Source organism: Lissotriton vulgaris, chromosome 2_1, assembly GCF_964263255.1.
Source record: "Lissotriton vulgaris chromosome 2_1, aLisVul1.2, whole genome shotgun sequence".
NCBI lineage: Eukaryota > Metazoa > Chordata > Amphibia > Caudata > Salamandridae > Lissotriton > Lissotriton vulgaris.
In genome coordinates, this window is record NC_141687.1 from 853,278,512 (window position 1) to 853,292,827 (window position 14,316).

At 43.7% G+C, this 14,316-nt stretch overlaps 1 protein-coding gene across 2 annotated transcripts in view; it reads left to right on the top strand.

Annotated features, from left to right (window-relative positions):
* LRRFIP1 (LRR binding FLII interacting protein 1) overlaps nucleotides 1-14,316 on the top strand; it is a 470,251-nt gene that overhangs the window by 403,843 nt on the left and 52,092 nt on the right. For both annotated transcript variants that reach the window (XM_086956332.1, XM_086956334.1), the window contains 2 exons: nucleotides 11,256-11,305; nucleotides 11,953-12,070. In XM_086956332.1, coding sequence (XP_086812458.1) covers nucleotides 11,256-11,305; nucleotides 11,953-12,070 — 168 coding nt within the window. The remainder of the gene's footprint in view (nucleotides 1-11,255; nucleotides 11,306-11,952; nucleotides 12,071-14,316) is intronic.

Sequence of the window (14,316 nt, forward strand, 5' to 3'; positions counted from 1 at the left end):
TATTATAGTGCACTGACATATATAGCAGGATTATAGGTTAAGCATTTGGTTAACTAGCACAATGTGTTGCTTTCTAATGAGGGAAATAGTTTTAAGATGGCTTCTGAATTAACCAAATGTTCGCTGCCAGCTGCTGCTGCTACTGAAAACAATGTACACCGTGCAGTGCAATAGAAGCACTTGTTAGGAGATAAAATACACCTATTAGCCAATGGTATTATTAGGAAAGAGAATTACTCCTCTGGGCTGATCTAGTATATAATTGACACTGCCTGAAAGCAATGGCTGAAAGAGGGCTGGCCTTTATTATTATTAAGGGGCATTTATAGAGCGCCTGGTTACGCAGAATGCGTGTCCCCGCGCTGAACTGAAGCACTTTGAGAGAGAAGTAGGGGAGGAGCCCTACAGCAACCAGAAGCACAAAGGATCGGACACATGGGTAGAGCTGTGTGCACACAGAGTTTAACAAAGAGAACATCAGAATCAGGTGCAAGAATAAGAATGAATGTTGGCTATCTTGGATGAGTGTAGTTTTACTAATCACTTTCTCTGACTGAGCCTTCCTCATTATCTACCCATTTAGGAGGCTGTGTCAAAAATCATTAGTCGACAATAAGCTACCTGGTGGCAATCTCTGCCTAAGGATCTTAAAAATGTTTTGTCAAGAGAAGCCTCTCCACCTTATCAGCAGGAGTGCAACTTAAAAGAGCCTATTGCGATGGAGAAGTGCATCCTAGTGGTGCCCAGTAGACCTGTTTAGTCCTGTTGCTCATAGACATGAGTAGTCTCACTATAACAGGCACAAACTGCCATAGGCTATCTCTAATAAATCTGTCCCTCAATCAAACTGTCCATAGATTATCCAGTCCCCACACACCGAATAACTTGAGCACGCACTGCAATGGCAGTATTTTCATAAGTACATCCAGGACTTAGGGCTTCAGTGCCTTGTGCAGCCACACATGAATGTAGATCAATGAACCAAAGGACCCAACAATACATAAGTGGCGTGTACCAATAAATGACAGGACTTTGTGATTCCTTCCTCTGGCCCTTCCTTTTATTCTAGTCGAAGAAATATTTTCCACCTCGAGGCTCAAGCACGAGTTCCTTGGCACAAACCCAGGATACAGAACTGGACTGGACCCTACATTGACACTACAGCCACTGTCCTTGAATTACCTCCCTTGTCCCCCCATCACTGCCTGAAGTCAGCTACTCGAATGGCACTTGAAGGACACATTTGGGGGCCATTAGCAGTGCTGAAGCAATGTCCTTGAACAGCTTCTCTGGCTCCTCCTGCCTGCTCCTCTCTCCTGCAGACCCTTCTTACTTTCCGGCAACTGTGCTGATATTCGGGGTAGAAAAGTCTTAGGAACTAGTGTATTTACATATGTCTTCTGTAGATATACTCCAGACAGATTGCAGTTTTCCAGTGCCTCTCTGGTCCTTTCTTCAAACGGTGTTTTTCCTGATTGCCAGTGTAACGGTGTGGTGGCACTGTGACCCACGTATTTGAGGTCAGTCAAGTATTAACTATAAACGTCATTCTTCAAGAAGTAGGTTGCAGGTTCAGTTCACAACCCCACCAGGATTTATGACGCAATTGACCCTTCCTGAATGTCACAGGGCAATCAAACATATTATATTTCAGATTATACAAGCTAGGATTGGACTCCAGGGCATGGCACATATGCCCAACACACACTACAGTCCCACCTGTTTGGGCCAACTAGAAGATGAATGCTTTTAAAGAATGGTTACGTATATCATGTGTAAGCACTAATAACGCTTTACAAGAAGGTATATGGAGGAAACTGACACATTAATAGACGTCAAGCCCAAAGTGAAAATCCAGTAATTACAAGTAATTATTCAATAGGTCATACTTGCTTATATACAAATGGCCACAGATATTACTTTGGAAGACACTTTGGTCATTAATTTCAGGGTTCAGATTAACCTTTTGATAACAAGTCCTTGGACTATTATTATTATTATTATTGTATTTCTTATATAGCGCCAGAATCGACCCCCGAAGGGGTATCTCCGCGCTTGCCTTGGGAACTCGTCCTGGTTTTTCCCTGTGAGATAGCCCCTACAGGGCATCCCCAAGGTGAAAGCCAGGCATCCCGCCGCGGGGGGGGGGGCGGGCATTGTGGAGATTAAGCAAGCTTAATGCCCAGAGTTGCAGAGTGTGAACCCATGATTAGGTCAGGCACGAAGCGAGAATTATCGAGTCCGTGGACATTTGAGCTCAACACCCTGCCGCGACGGGAATCGAACCCTGGTCCTAGGTCTGACCTCTGCTTCAGGGTCTGCCTGCTCTAACCAGTGAGCCACACTTCTCCACAAAAAAGACCAATGCGGGAACAGAACGTTCAAAAGCAGTTCAACAGTAATGCCCTCTATTCTAAGCACGAAAAGGGGAAACAAGGGAACCCTACTCACAGCGGAACCAGGGCAAAGTGTATATCCAAAGAACAATGGTTCCTGTGGCATACCAATGTATAGAATATGTGATACTGAACAGCTTAAATAAGCAATATTTAACTTGTAGCAGAGAAAGGTATGGCAAGGAAAGAAGCACACGTATACAAAATTTATAAGAAAAAATTCTTATATTTCAACTCATGAAAGTATCCATATTTACAACAGCAACACATATACAAAAAAGTTATATATACAGGAAAGTGCAGTGCGTCCCAAGTGATTTCGTGAACAAAAACAGAACAAACACAAATAATAAGTGATCTGTACAGTTTTGCGTTATGGGTATTAACACAGGGAAATGACCAAGCAATATGATACAGTAATTGCTAACAGTGACTATATGGAATCATAAATCACTGTGCTACAAGGGTTCCTTGTAGTCACTGTTAGCAATTACTGTATCATATTGCTTGGTCATTTCCCTGTGTTAATACCCATAACCCAAAACTGTACAGATCACTTATTATTTGTGTTTGTTCTGTTTTTGTTCACGAAATCACTTGGGACGCACTGCACTTTCCTGTATATATAACTTTTTTGTATATGTATTGCTGTTGTAAATATGGATACTTTCATGAGTTGAAATATAAGAATTTTTTCTTATAAATTTTGTATACGTGTGCTTCTTTCCTTGCCATACCTTTCTCTGCTACAAGTTAAATATTGCTTATTTAAGCTGTTCAGTATCACATATTCTATACATTGGTATGCCACAGGAACCATTGTTCTTTGGATATACTCTATTCTAAGCAAACAGCAGAAAAAAGGCAAAGTTTGCAACAAAACTGACAGGCCCAATGCCATATATCATCACCCATAGAAACGTTTCAGTATAGGATGCACATCTTCGTACCGTATACATTTCATCAAGGAAGCAGTACTAATGGTGACACCAGGTTTAATAAACACTGGACTCTGACATTATTGTTATTTTGATTTTGATTTTGATATATTTATATTTAACGTAGATTTAAGATCAGAATACCGACACATGTAATCATTTCCTATAGACTTTCGCATAGCTATAAATATTCATCCATACTGTCATTAGTTGCTCCTATTAATAATTTTAGAAGTCCATCACCACCAATTTTTGATTAAAAAATAAAAATGATTAACCAGGTATAACTTGGCTTCTTATATTGTCTGGGATGTCCTTACACCCTTGTTGAGGCAGATAAAAACAAACATGAATCAATCACACTGTAGTTGCGGGCATTATGGTCCTGATTCATATATTGGCAGAGAGGGTACTCCATCGCAGCAACGATGGATTACCCTCCTCGAAAATAGATTGGTCCGCCTTCCAAATCTAATTGCGGGTGGAACTTAAGTTTGGCCACAGCAGAGACAATTCTGTCTGTGCCATGGCTAAACTTCTCAAATGGCCCAGAACTTCTCCAGTGGCCCTGGGTAGTAAGGATCTTTGGATAAATGGCTACAAGTCTGCCGGCCCAATTTAGATGGGTGGACATGTAGTAATTTGTTTCACTGTGTTACAGGAGAATGGACTGAACTAGACTACAGGGGTGATATGAGTAAGCAGACTTTTATTGTAATTTTTTTTTAACTCTCCAGTAGGGGCGAACCGCCGTACATCTGGGCATCCTCCTAGCTCCACCTCGGGTAGAAAAAACCATGGGCTTAGTAAGGCATGTTCTTGGGGGCAATACAAGTTCCAACACCACACCACAAAGTTACTGGATTGTGCCTTTTATAAACTGAGGGAATACTTCTACCCGATTGGAAATTGCTCAGTGCAAGGTAGAAAACATGCCACATCACCAGGGACAATACAACCAGATTACCAAAACGAAGTCTTTTATCTTATCCAGACTGTCTTCAAGGTTGTTAGAGCCCGCAGGAAAAATCCAGTGCTACCTTCCACCACCTTGCATTCCCCAACCCCTGTCAGACACTTGCCTGAGGCCACGGCCCTGCTCCAGAGCCTTGGCAGCCACGTCCCTAGCGCCACTCCCAGGGGAAACCCCCTCTTTATCCTCCTGGTCTGTAGCTGGCGTCTTCTCTGTAGTCTGGTCAGGCACCAGTCCTGTACCTCCTCTGTTGATCATCCAAGGTCTCTAGCCTCCAGGAGAGGTGCTCTGTCCCACCAGTTGTCTGTCAGGACTTCCAGCCCATGTCCTCTTTTTGCGGCGTCCTCAATCCGCCACGTTCCTTCTCTGTGTCCTACCCTCACCCCTTCGTCTTCCGATTCTGTCCCCTGATCATTATAGACCTCGCCCACTTTAACCTAGTTGGTTGCAACGTTGCCACCCACTAGTATACTGACCTGGAGGCTCTCAGTGCCCCTGGGGTCCTGATGGTCATGCTGCATACCCGACTGGACAGGAATCCAGTCACATGCTGCTGCTTACTGCCAGGTAAAACCTGGCGTTCAGTAACAGTGAAACAATTATAATTATCGCTGCCAAGGGATAAACCTCTCATGGAGAGGGGAGCATTACTTTTTCTTCTTGGGGGGGGGGGGGGGGGGGGGGGGATCTTATTAAGGGTTTTCTTTTTTAAAAGAAAACCAAGAATGCTGTTTGCTAAAGGGCTGCGTCCTTCTGAAGTAGCCCTGTAGCAAATAGTAAAATGCACTAACAGGAACAGTTGTGACAGCAGTTCCTGCAAGAGGCTTTATAAATGACCACCTAGCTATTTCTAAATTTGATGGGCGGCCTCTCCACCATGGGGACAGAGTAACCTACACCATCTGGATTGAAGACCCAGGGGCCATCCACCCGGATATAAATCTGGTCTATGTTCCAGGCTGACTTCCCAGGCTCCTTTTTAAGTCAATTCTTCACTTTACTTGATTTTTATTGTGATCATCTAGTCATAGAGCCTAAAGGTTACAGGGGTAGTTGTCTGCTTTATCTGATATTGGTCCTAAAATTGCATAAGTTTCTTTATTTTCTCTGTCAGTTTCCACTAACACTTTCTCCCACTTGGGTTTTGTTCACTACCCTGTAGGCCCCTTCACTATCATGCCCTCATCCATTAATTCTGCTAGATACTCTTGGTTATTTGTTAACTCCTGGTCATTAATCACGCTCATTTACAGTGCGCGTTTCTCCTTTCCTTTTTAGGTTTCGCCTGTCGAAAGCTGCGCAGCAGCGTTTCGCGCAGGCGAAATCTTTTGTTTTGCAGTATGTGGGCTTTGTCCCGCCTCTGTTTTCCATTGGCTAGCTCCATAAATGGAGGCTAGCCATTGGAAAACAGAGGCGTCCGTCATTCTGAGAGGCGACTCGTGGGCGTTCCTGAGATTTTTTCTCATCCAGCCCCTTTTAGAACGTCAGTGCGGCGGTGGGCGGGGTTTATTTTTGTGTCGTCCATGTTTCTTTTGGTCATTCCGCGGCCGACCGCCGCCGGAGGAAGTCCAGGTGAGTGCTTTTGATTGTGGCCGTTCCCGCCGCCCCCCTCCCGCTGTCCGTGTGCCCGTTCCCGCACCCCCTCCCGCTGTCCGTGCCTTTCCCGCCCCCCTCCCGCTGTCCGTGCCTTTCCCGCCACCCTCCCGCTGTCCATGCCTTTCCTGCCCTCCCTCCCGCTGTCCGTGCCTGTGTGCCCGTTCCCGCCCCTCCTCCCGCTGTCCGTGTGCGGTATGTTCCGCATTCCAAGTGTGGACCCACAGAAGGCCCGAGGCAGGTCGGGTCATTTTGTATTTTTACTGCACAGTAAACTTGTCATTTAAAGAGATTGGCCAATCGAGTTTCTACCAAGCTCTGGCTTTGTGCTCCCCACATCAGCACTCCCTGCAGATACAAAGCTGCCTCTCTGATGAGATCCTTTGTCATGTACCCGCGCCCCATGTTTTGTCAGTCGAGAGACGGTGCAGTGTGCAGCAGAAGGGGCACAGCCGGGGTGTTCCTGCTGAGCTGCTAATATGCCGAGCTCTGTAAATGATGAACTACTCGAGCCCAAGTTTTTGTCTTTGGATTCTGGGACTGAAAGTCCCGGTTTTATAACGAAATAAACAAGGCAGTATGTCCCAGAATCGAAACCAAAGCCCTGGACTGGAGCAGCTGGACAAAAAGAACAGCAGAAGGAATGTGATATTCATGAGGCATTTGGTGACTGAGACGCTTTGGCCAGGCTTGTCTGCACAACCAGCGTGACTATGGCGCCACCTGGCGAATCCCCGGAGCCTTGCACTCAAACACAATGTAGCCCACCGTGGACTCGAGTGCCCATACCAAGGTGCCATGGTGGCACCGGCCCTGGGCAACAAGGGCAGCAGGGGTTTTCGTCGGTGGGGCAGCTGTTATACTATCCTTTCTCTGGCACTGGAATATTTGGGACCGCGCTGTTCTACCCACATTTTTCTGAGTTTTATTTGCTATTCTAACTCCAGTCGTGGAATGTGCAGCATTACATTCTCCAAATAATGTAAATGAGAATTGAAATGTAATTTAACTTCTCGGCGTTATCCCGGCAGCTCGGAGTGCAGAAACTCAGAGTTCCATAAACTAAATCCCGCTGGGGCTCTAGCCCATGCTGTGACGCTTCTAGGCACTACACCAGCACCGAGGCACGTTTGTTAGGACACGATGGAAAGGCCTGGGAATATAGACCCGCCCTGTGCTGCTAGATATATGAATGCAGCAGAATCTGCCGTCCACATGGCTTCCAGGAAGCAATGTGAACGCCTACGGTGGCTCTATAAACTCAGGCCGCTGCCCGATGCACGCTCACATGATCGATCTTCTCACTAGAAGCCATCTGTACAGAGAGAGTAGTAATCAGTCTGCAGCAATGTCTTATCTGAACGGTTTAGGTTCCACCTGGTATTTTTTCACATTCCATCCCCTTACTTTTAAAATAAAGAACACCGTGCTCCTTTTGAAAGAAGCAACATGGATTCGAAGCCTTATTGTAATGCACCTACTGCAGGAGTGGATTTGATTTAAAGGAGTGGGCGCTATTTGTGGAAAAACAAATCTGAAAACAACCCATGTGTACCCGAGGGGCGGTCACCCAAAAGTGGTTTCCATTGAGATTTCGTTTTTCAAGTTTACGTTCCCACTTTTTCCCTTGCAGGTCCTTTCTTTTGGGCCTCCATTAAAGAAAGATCACTGTCTGCAAAATCATTTTAAGTACATATTTGGACCTGTTTCACTGCATGCCCTAAGCAGATGTAAGTACATGCTCATGAGCTGCTAACACCTACCTGTACAGTGATTATTGATGTATGTGCCCTGGTACTCTTCTTTTGTGCCCAGGCCCCAGCTTTGTGTCTCTCACAGGGTGTGCTTTTTGTTCTCACTTACGAAAGGGCCAGATATCAAAGATACAGGGTCTGCTTGTGTACTCGCCTCGAGGTTAAGAGATTAAACTTTTGGCATTGTAAATCCCCGGAAGCTTGTTTCCTTCCCAGTATAAGAATTGGCTTGGTAGTTTGGTTTGCCCTGTTCCCATCATGCACTGGGACAGGAACAGACTAATTTGCATGTAGCCAGGTTGTGAGCTGGGATGGTGCAGTGAGCTAAAAAACGGTGATGGATCAAGCCCTGATCTCTTGACTGGGTAAGAGTATTCTGCATCATTCAGAAACTCTGTCCATCACCACCCCCTTTTCCAAAATCGATTGTAAATGACAATGCCATTTATTTATCGGTTTTCAAAACCAACACATAAATACAAATGTTGTCATTTACAATGCCAATAGCTCAAACTTTTCAAAAGGCGAAACCATTGCATTGTAAATGCTTGTTAGGTTTCGCCTCGCCGAAAGCTGAGCAGCAGACTTTCGCGCAGGGCGAAATCTTTTGAGTTACAGTATGGATGTTTGTCCCGCCTCTCTCTTCCATTGGCTAGCTCCATAAATGGAGGCTAGCCATTGGAAGAGAGAGGCTTCCGTCATTCTGCGAGGCGACTCGTGGGCGTTCCGGCGATTTATTTTCTCATCCTGCCCCTTTGACAATGTCATTGCGGTGGTGGGCGGTTCCTATTTTTTTTTTTTGGTCGCCTTGTTTTGGTCAGTTACCAAAAGTATTCTCCAGGAGTGGGCTGCGAAATTGAAGTTGCCAGGAAGGAGTTCATATTTGCGATCAGGTAAACAGCAGCATGATAGCACATGTGCGCGTTTAAAACCGGAGCCGGAGATGGGCATCAGCTTCTGGGAGGCCGGCGGCTGTGGGAGCTCCCCTCCTGGGTGAGTGGGGCAAGGGTAAAACGCTCAGATGCTGCACAGGGCTCCTCCACGAGCGTCTCTGCCTTATCCGGGTGGCACTTCCCCCTGTGCCGGAAACTGACTGCCGGGTGACCTGCAGCAGCGACAGGCCGGCACATTGGCCAGCAAAAATTAGTGCCCCGAAGAACGGGAAAATGTAATGCTTGCTAAAATCAGGGCTTATCAGTGAATATTTGTCGGCCGTTTCACCTCGCGGACTTCCTGCCTTGAGGGACACCGTGCAGCCAAATGCTCGGAAAATAATAGGGAATTTAAAGGTGGGGGTTGGAGTGGGAGCGGAGTGCACAAGCGTAGCTTTCATTGACTCTAGTTTAGTTAAAATGCCCTAGTTTCATGCTACTAAAACTCTTTTACAGAGTTTGAGTTTAGATGTCTTTTGGCTTTTTCCAGAGCACCTGTGCCAGTTATCTAGAGAAAAGATCAAAAATCTGTATTGGGCAGCTATGGACATAGTGAGTAAAAGCACAGTCTCACTTTATGACTGATTTTAAACTACCTATGAGTTTTGAGGTATCAATCAATGAAATCGAACCATCTTTTTGCACACAAACTATAGCTGCAGTTTAGATATGGTATCCTTCTGGTCAAATCCTTTATATTTAACTGGTCTGTAGGAAACAAGGGTGATGATGACCAATGTCTGGTGTGGGGAGGGCTGGCGTTTTGGGGACACTGGAACATCTATTGTACTTTTGACCCCAGTACAGTAGTTTGTGAGCAAAGTGGATTATTCCACTGTGTAATTATCTTGGTAATAGGGGGATACCAAGTTGCTTTTAGAATTTTAAGTACCAGTACATCCAGGCCCCCATGTCTTCGGGATAGCTAAATTTCTTATGGCAACCTAGATAAGATGCTCCAAGTGCCTATAAGGTGTGTAAGTCACCTCCTGAGCAGCTATAACTGAAATGAAACCAGTGGAGTGTTTTGTAAACTGTAAATGTGTTTAGCCTATGAACTGTTTTATTCTGTCTGAATAATTATATTCGTTTTATGATACCAGCTGGACTGTCTATAAAAAAATCTATTTAGTACTCTGTAAAGTATCTATTTTCTAATTTGTTGATCTGTGTGATGGATTTAAAGCATTTTGGCTGACTGACTAGAAATAAAACTTTGAGCGCGGCCACTTCTAACCCCCTGCTTTTCCCCTAATGTGCTAATAACGATACACCCCAGTAACATCTTATTTTCTGCTGGTTGCACCCTAATATTCCTCTGGCTTTCTCGACTGTTCTTTAAAATGGATTCAAATCTTTGAGGTCGTTGGACAAGATGACCTTAAGATCTTTCTCCTGTGATATGGCCCGATGTCCTTTTCTGATACATCCTGCATGTGCTAGATTCCATAATATCACACTTATCGTTTGACTATGGAGAATTAAAGCAGGTTATCTAATAATGAATGCCCTTCAAATTAGCACATGTATGTTACACAGCCCTGTGGAGTGTTTGTATACTTTTCCAGAAACTGTTCGAACACGTGGACACCTGGGAGTCAATACTGTAGCAAACTGCATGGCATGATGAGTCTGATGAGGGATACTAGAACTGCAGCATGTACGAAATGACGTAATGAAAGGAAAAGATTTGTTCTACACGTTCTGTGAAAGGTTCTGGATAGTTTTATACTTTTTCTTCAGGCATTAAGAAGTTGACCGTGAGACAGAACAAGGCATGGTTTCTTTAATCTTGGTTGTTCTGTTCAGATCAGACACAATCAATACTTGTTTAGATCAATAGACACGGGATTTGGTCTGAGCATGTATGTTCGTGAGTATGTGCATTCTTGTTATACGTACACAATAAGATGCAGGTAGCCAAAGGCAGTTAATTCCGTAGATTTAGGTTTACAACACATTTTTATGTTTTGAGAATAGTCATGTCATGAATTTCCATATGGGTCAAACTCCACTTGGTAGTCCATGTACAGGTCCAGAGCGAAGCATGTGTCTGCTTTCCCAAACAACGAATAATTGCAGTTGATCTGAACGAATAAGAGTCCGATCCAAGAATGTAGACACCATGGCACCTTTCCCCTCTCCGTCTCCGTTTCTGTGGCCAAGTAGTTGATCTACATGGCTGATTCCACAGCGACTGGTAATGTGGGGTTGTCTGTGTTCAGAAAAATTAACATCTTCCTAAATGGGCCTATGATATTGCCAGGTCTTAGTAATCATGTTGTGAACTGCTTCAATGTCTTCCATTGATCTCCTGTAAATGTGTGCATTCTAACCATGTGAAAGTTACTTTTAAGGTTTTGTATTGCAGTTTTGTTTAAGTTACCACTAGCTTCCCTGCATGTTACCCCCACAGTAGACGACTTAGCCCATTTGCATGCTACGGAAGTGACCGGCATGTGCTGTGGAGCTGTCTGGCAGTTGTGTCTCCTTGGCTGTCATCCCTTCCCAGTCCTGTCCATGACCTCACCGGATGTGGTACGTGTCTTGCCTTCTTCTTCATTTCATTGGCTAACCGTAGAGCAGGTCTCCATCTGCCGTGATCCCCATAGGCAGCCCTGTGCAAGCTTTTGACTGAAAGTCTTTCGCTCTTGTTTCTCCGTCACCAGACATAAGGCTGAAGAAGCTGGTGGAAGAACGGGAATTGTTCCTAGAACAGGTAAAGTTTGTCATCTGCAAATTCCACTCTCATACACATTATTTGACTGCAGTTTTATAGCATGTTAAAGAGGATAGCCATGACCACCAGAGTGTTTCGTTAAATGATGAAATACCACTAGGCATCTGTAATAGTTTAGGCACAGTGAAATATCTTGCCTGTAAAATGTCTCTTGCAAGAAAAGAAAATCAAGTCACCCTTTTATGTCTTCAGTAACTTTATATATCCCTTCAGTTTAGGACGTTGTAAAAGCTGCTGCTAGGTACCATCTTAAAGTGATCCCTAGTAAATTGGGGGTAACAAATGTGGTGCTGTGGGGCCTGTGGGATCTTTGCCGCAAAGTGGATAATGAGGCTGACAAAAAACAGATTTTTCCCCAGGCTCCAAATCTTACAGATGGACTTGACTGGAACTTTCTTACTACCCAGCGTTAGCATATGGTTTTGAACCCTACCACCACTTAATTACACAGGATTATGTAATGTCCATTAGTTCGGCATTTGTGTGAATGGATATTGAGTGCTGCCTGGTTGCAATGCACCTTGCATTATTTGATATAATTTATTGGCTATTGTCAGAGCATGCTTAGCTGTTTCTCTGCAGTTGGTGAACTCATGCAAACGTCACTGTTTTCGTCACTTTTACAGATCAAACGCTTGAAAGCCCAAATTGAAGGAATACCCAAGAACCCGCGGACAGAGAGCCCCGACTGTAACGAGGAGGTCTTGGAGAATGGTACCGATGTGCATGTGTTGGACTTACAAAGTAATGATCTTTGTCTTCCTCTTCGTTTCTTTATATCTTGTTTAACATTCTGTGTTGTTTTGGGGCTCCTGTTCACGAATACATAGCCAGGCACAATCTTGCGCAGCCATGAGATGCTGACCAATACTAAGAAAGGGCATTTTACGGAGTGGGCTTGGAGTTTTGTGGTGAAATCTCGTTTAATATCTGCATGGGTGTGGTGGGTGTTCACTGGGCTCACTGTAATATTAAATTGTAATATTTGTACTAGTGTAAAGGTATTCTCTGCCCAGAGTGGTCCAATTCGTCTCCCGATAGCTCATTTTCCTGTCAATACGTCTTTCTCATGTCCCACACCCAAGCCCCTTATACCTACCCTTCAAATCTTGTTCTCTTAGACCACTGTGATCTTGTCACCCACCTGTCATAAAACAATGTTGCCTTCAATTTATGACCTATCTACCAAGTGAAAACGCTTCTTAGTCATTAACTGGACCAAGCTAAAATATATTAACACTGTGTTGAAAAAACTTTATGCGGTTGTTTTGTTTTAAACCATAAAAGTGTACAAAGATAAACAATTCATCAATTTACATTCTAAAACAAAAGAATATGTTTCGAAGGCTACATTTAAAATGTACAATAAAAGTGGATGAAATAAAAACATTACATTAAATAACATAAAATGGCGAGCTTCAGATTGACAACCTTCCAGTTAAAGAGCCACGCCGCATGCGTGGCTTTTTAAATAGATATGTTAACCAACTGGATATGTTGGCTAATAAAACTAATGCATTGTGTATACAGTACACAATGCATTAGTTCCATTAGCCAACATATTAAAGTCAAAACATTTTTTTTCGAGTACTAACAAATAATGCAGCCTATAGTAAAAACTTGTTGAGTAATCCAAAAGGAGAATAAAAAGCGACTAACAGCAAAAACTATTGACCCGGATGTGTCCGTTTTTAAAATTCAGTATGCAATCTGATATTGCCTGGCTCCAAGATTTAAACAGATCGGTCTTATCCACCTCCTGCGCATCAGTTGGTATTTAGCACAAAAGAAAAGTACATATTCTTCAGAGTCTTTTGCTCTAACGCAGGCAAGGCATCAATCTGGTGATAACCCAGCAGCCTCATTGCTGGAAAACTTTAGGAGCAGGTTGCCATATCTGAATCGATCATATAAACTTTTAGTAAGTGGAGGTGTGATTTGATCCAGGAAAGTTTCAAATCGCGGGAATGGCTTAACATTTAGAATTTGCGTTGTTAAATGGCCATTTGCTGATTTAGTAGCATAGTGCTCCCCCACAACCGCCGAATATCTGGCTTTCAATCTCAGTAGGTCACCTCTAGATGCCTTCTCTGGGTGTTCCCATAGATCCAACATATTCATCGATTTACGCCAACCTGCGATGTGTTTGAACCACAGTAGTTTTTGGCACCACTGGTAATCAATACCTCCCTCATAGAATTACAGTAGTCAGAGAGTTGGGGAGTTGTCCACATGCGTAGCCAATAAATTAGGGGTTTCAGTGAGGCCATGTATATTCTCTTCATCCCTAGGCCACAGAACAGAGGAATCAATTGGGTGGTGGTGGGTACCGAAATAAGTGATCTGCCGAAAATATTTTCACAGATTGTTTGTTTGTTTACATTAATGTGGCCCAATATCTCTGCTACATATAGAGCTCCACTTTAGCACGGTAGACTGAATATGAGACGTTATTGTGCATGCCATTACTTTTGCATGCTATTATTATGCAGTTATTACTTAGCAATAACCGTTACTACGCAAGTTTTTACTTCGCATACCATTACATTGAAAGTGTTAATGTATGTATAAAAACTTGCCTAGTAATAAAAATGGTATGCGGAATAACGTGTCATATTAAAAAAAGAAATGTTTAAAAAAACAGCACTACAAAAAATAATAAATAGAAATACACTACCCTACACATCTAAAACACTACCAAAACACTACACTACACTACTGAAACTCCACTACACTACCCTACCCTAAACCCTAAATCACTTCCCCCTGTGTGAACATACACATTCTCCTACTCCGGTCCCTAAACTCATTCACTATCCATCACAACCCCTGACACTACACTAAACATTAAATCAGTAAACTACACTACACTTACCCCACAACACTACCCTAAAACACTACTCCCAGCACGACCCTGCCCCTAGCCCCAGTCCTGTCCCTACTCCCTAACACTACCCTGCACAACCCCCAACAGTATCCTAAACCACTAC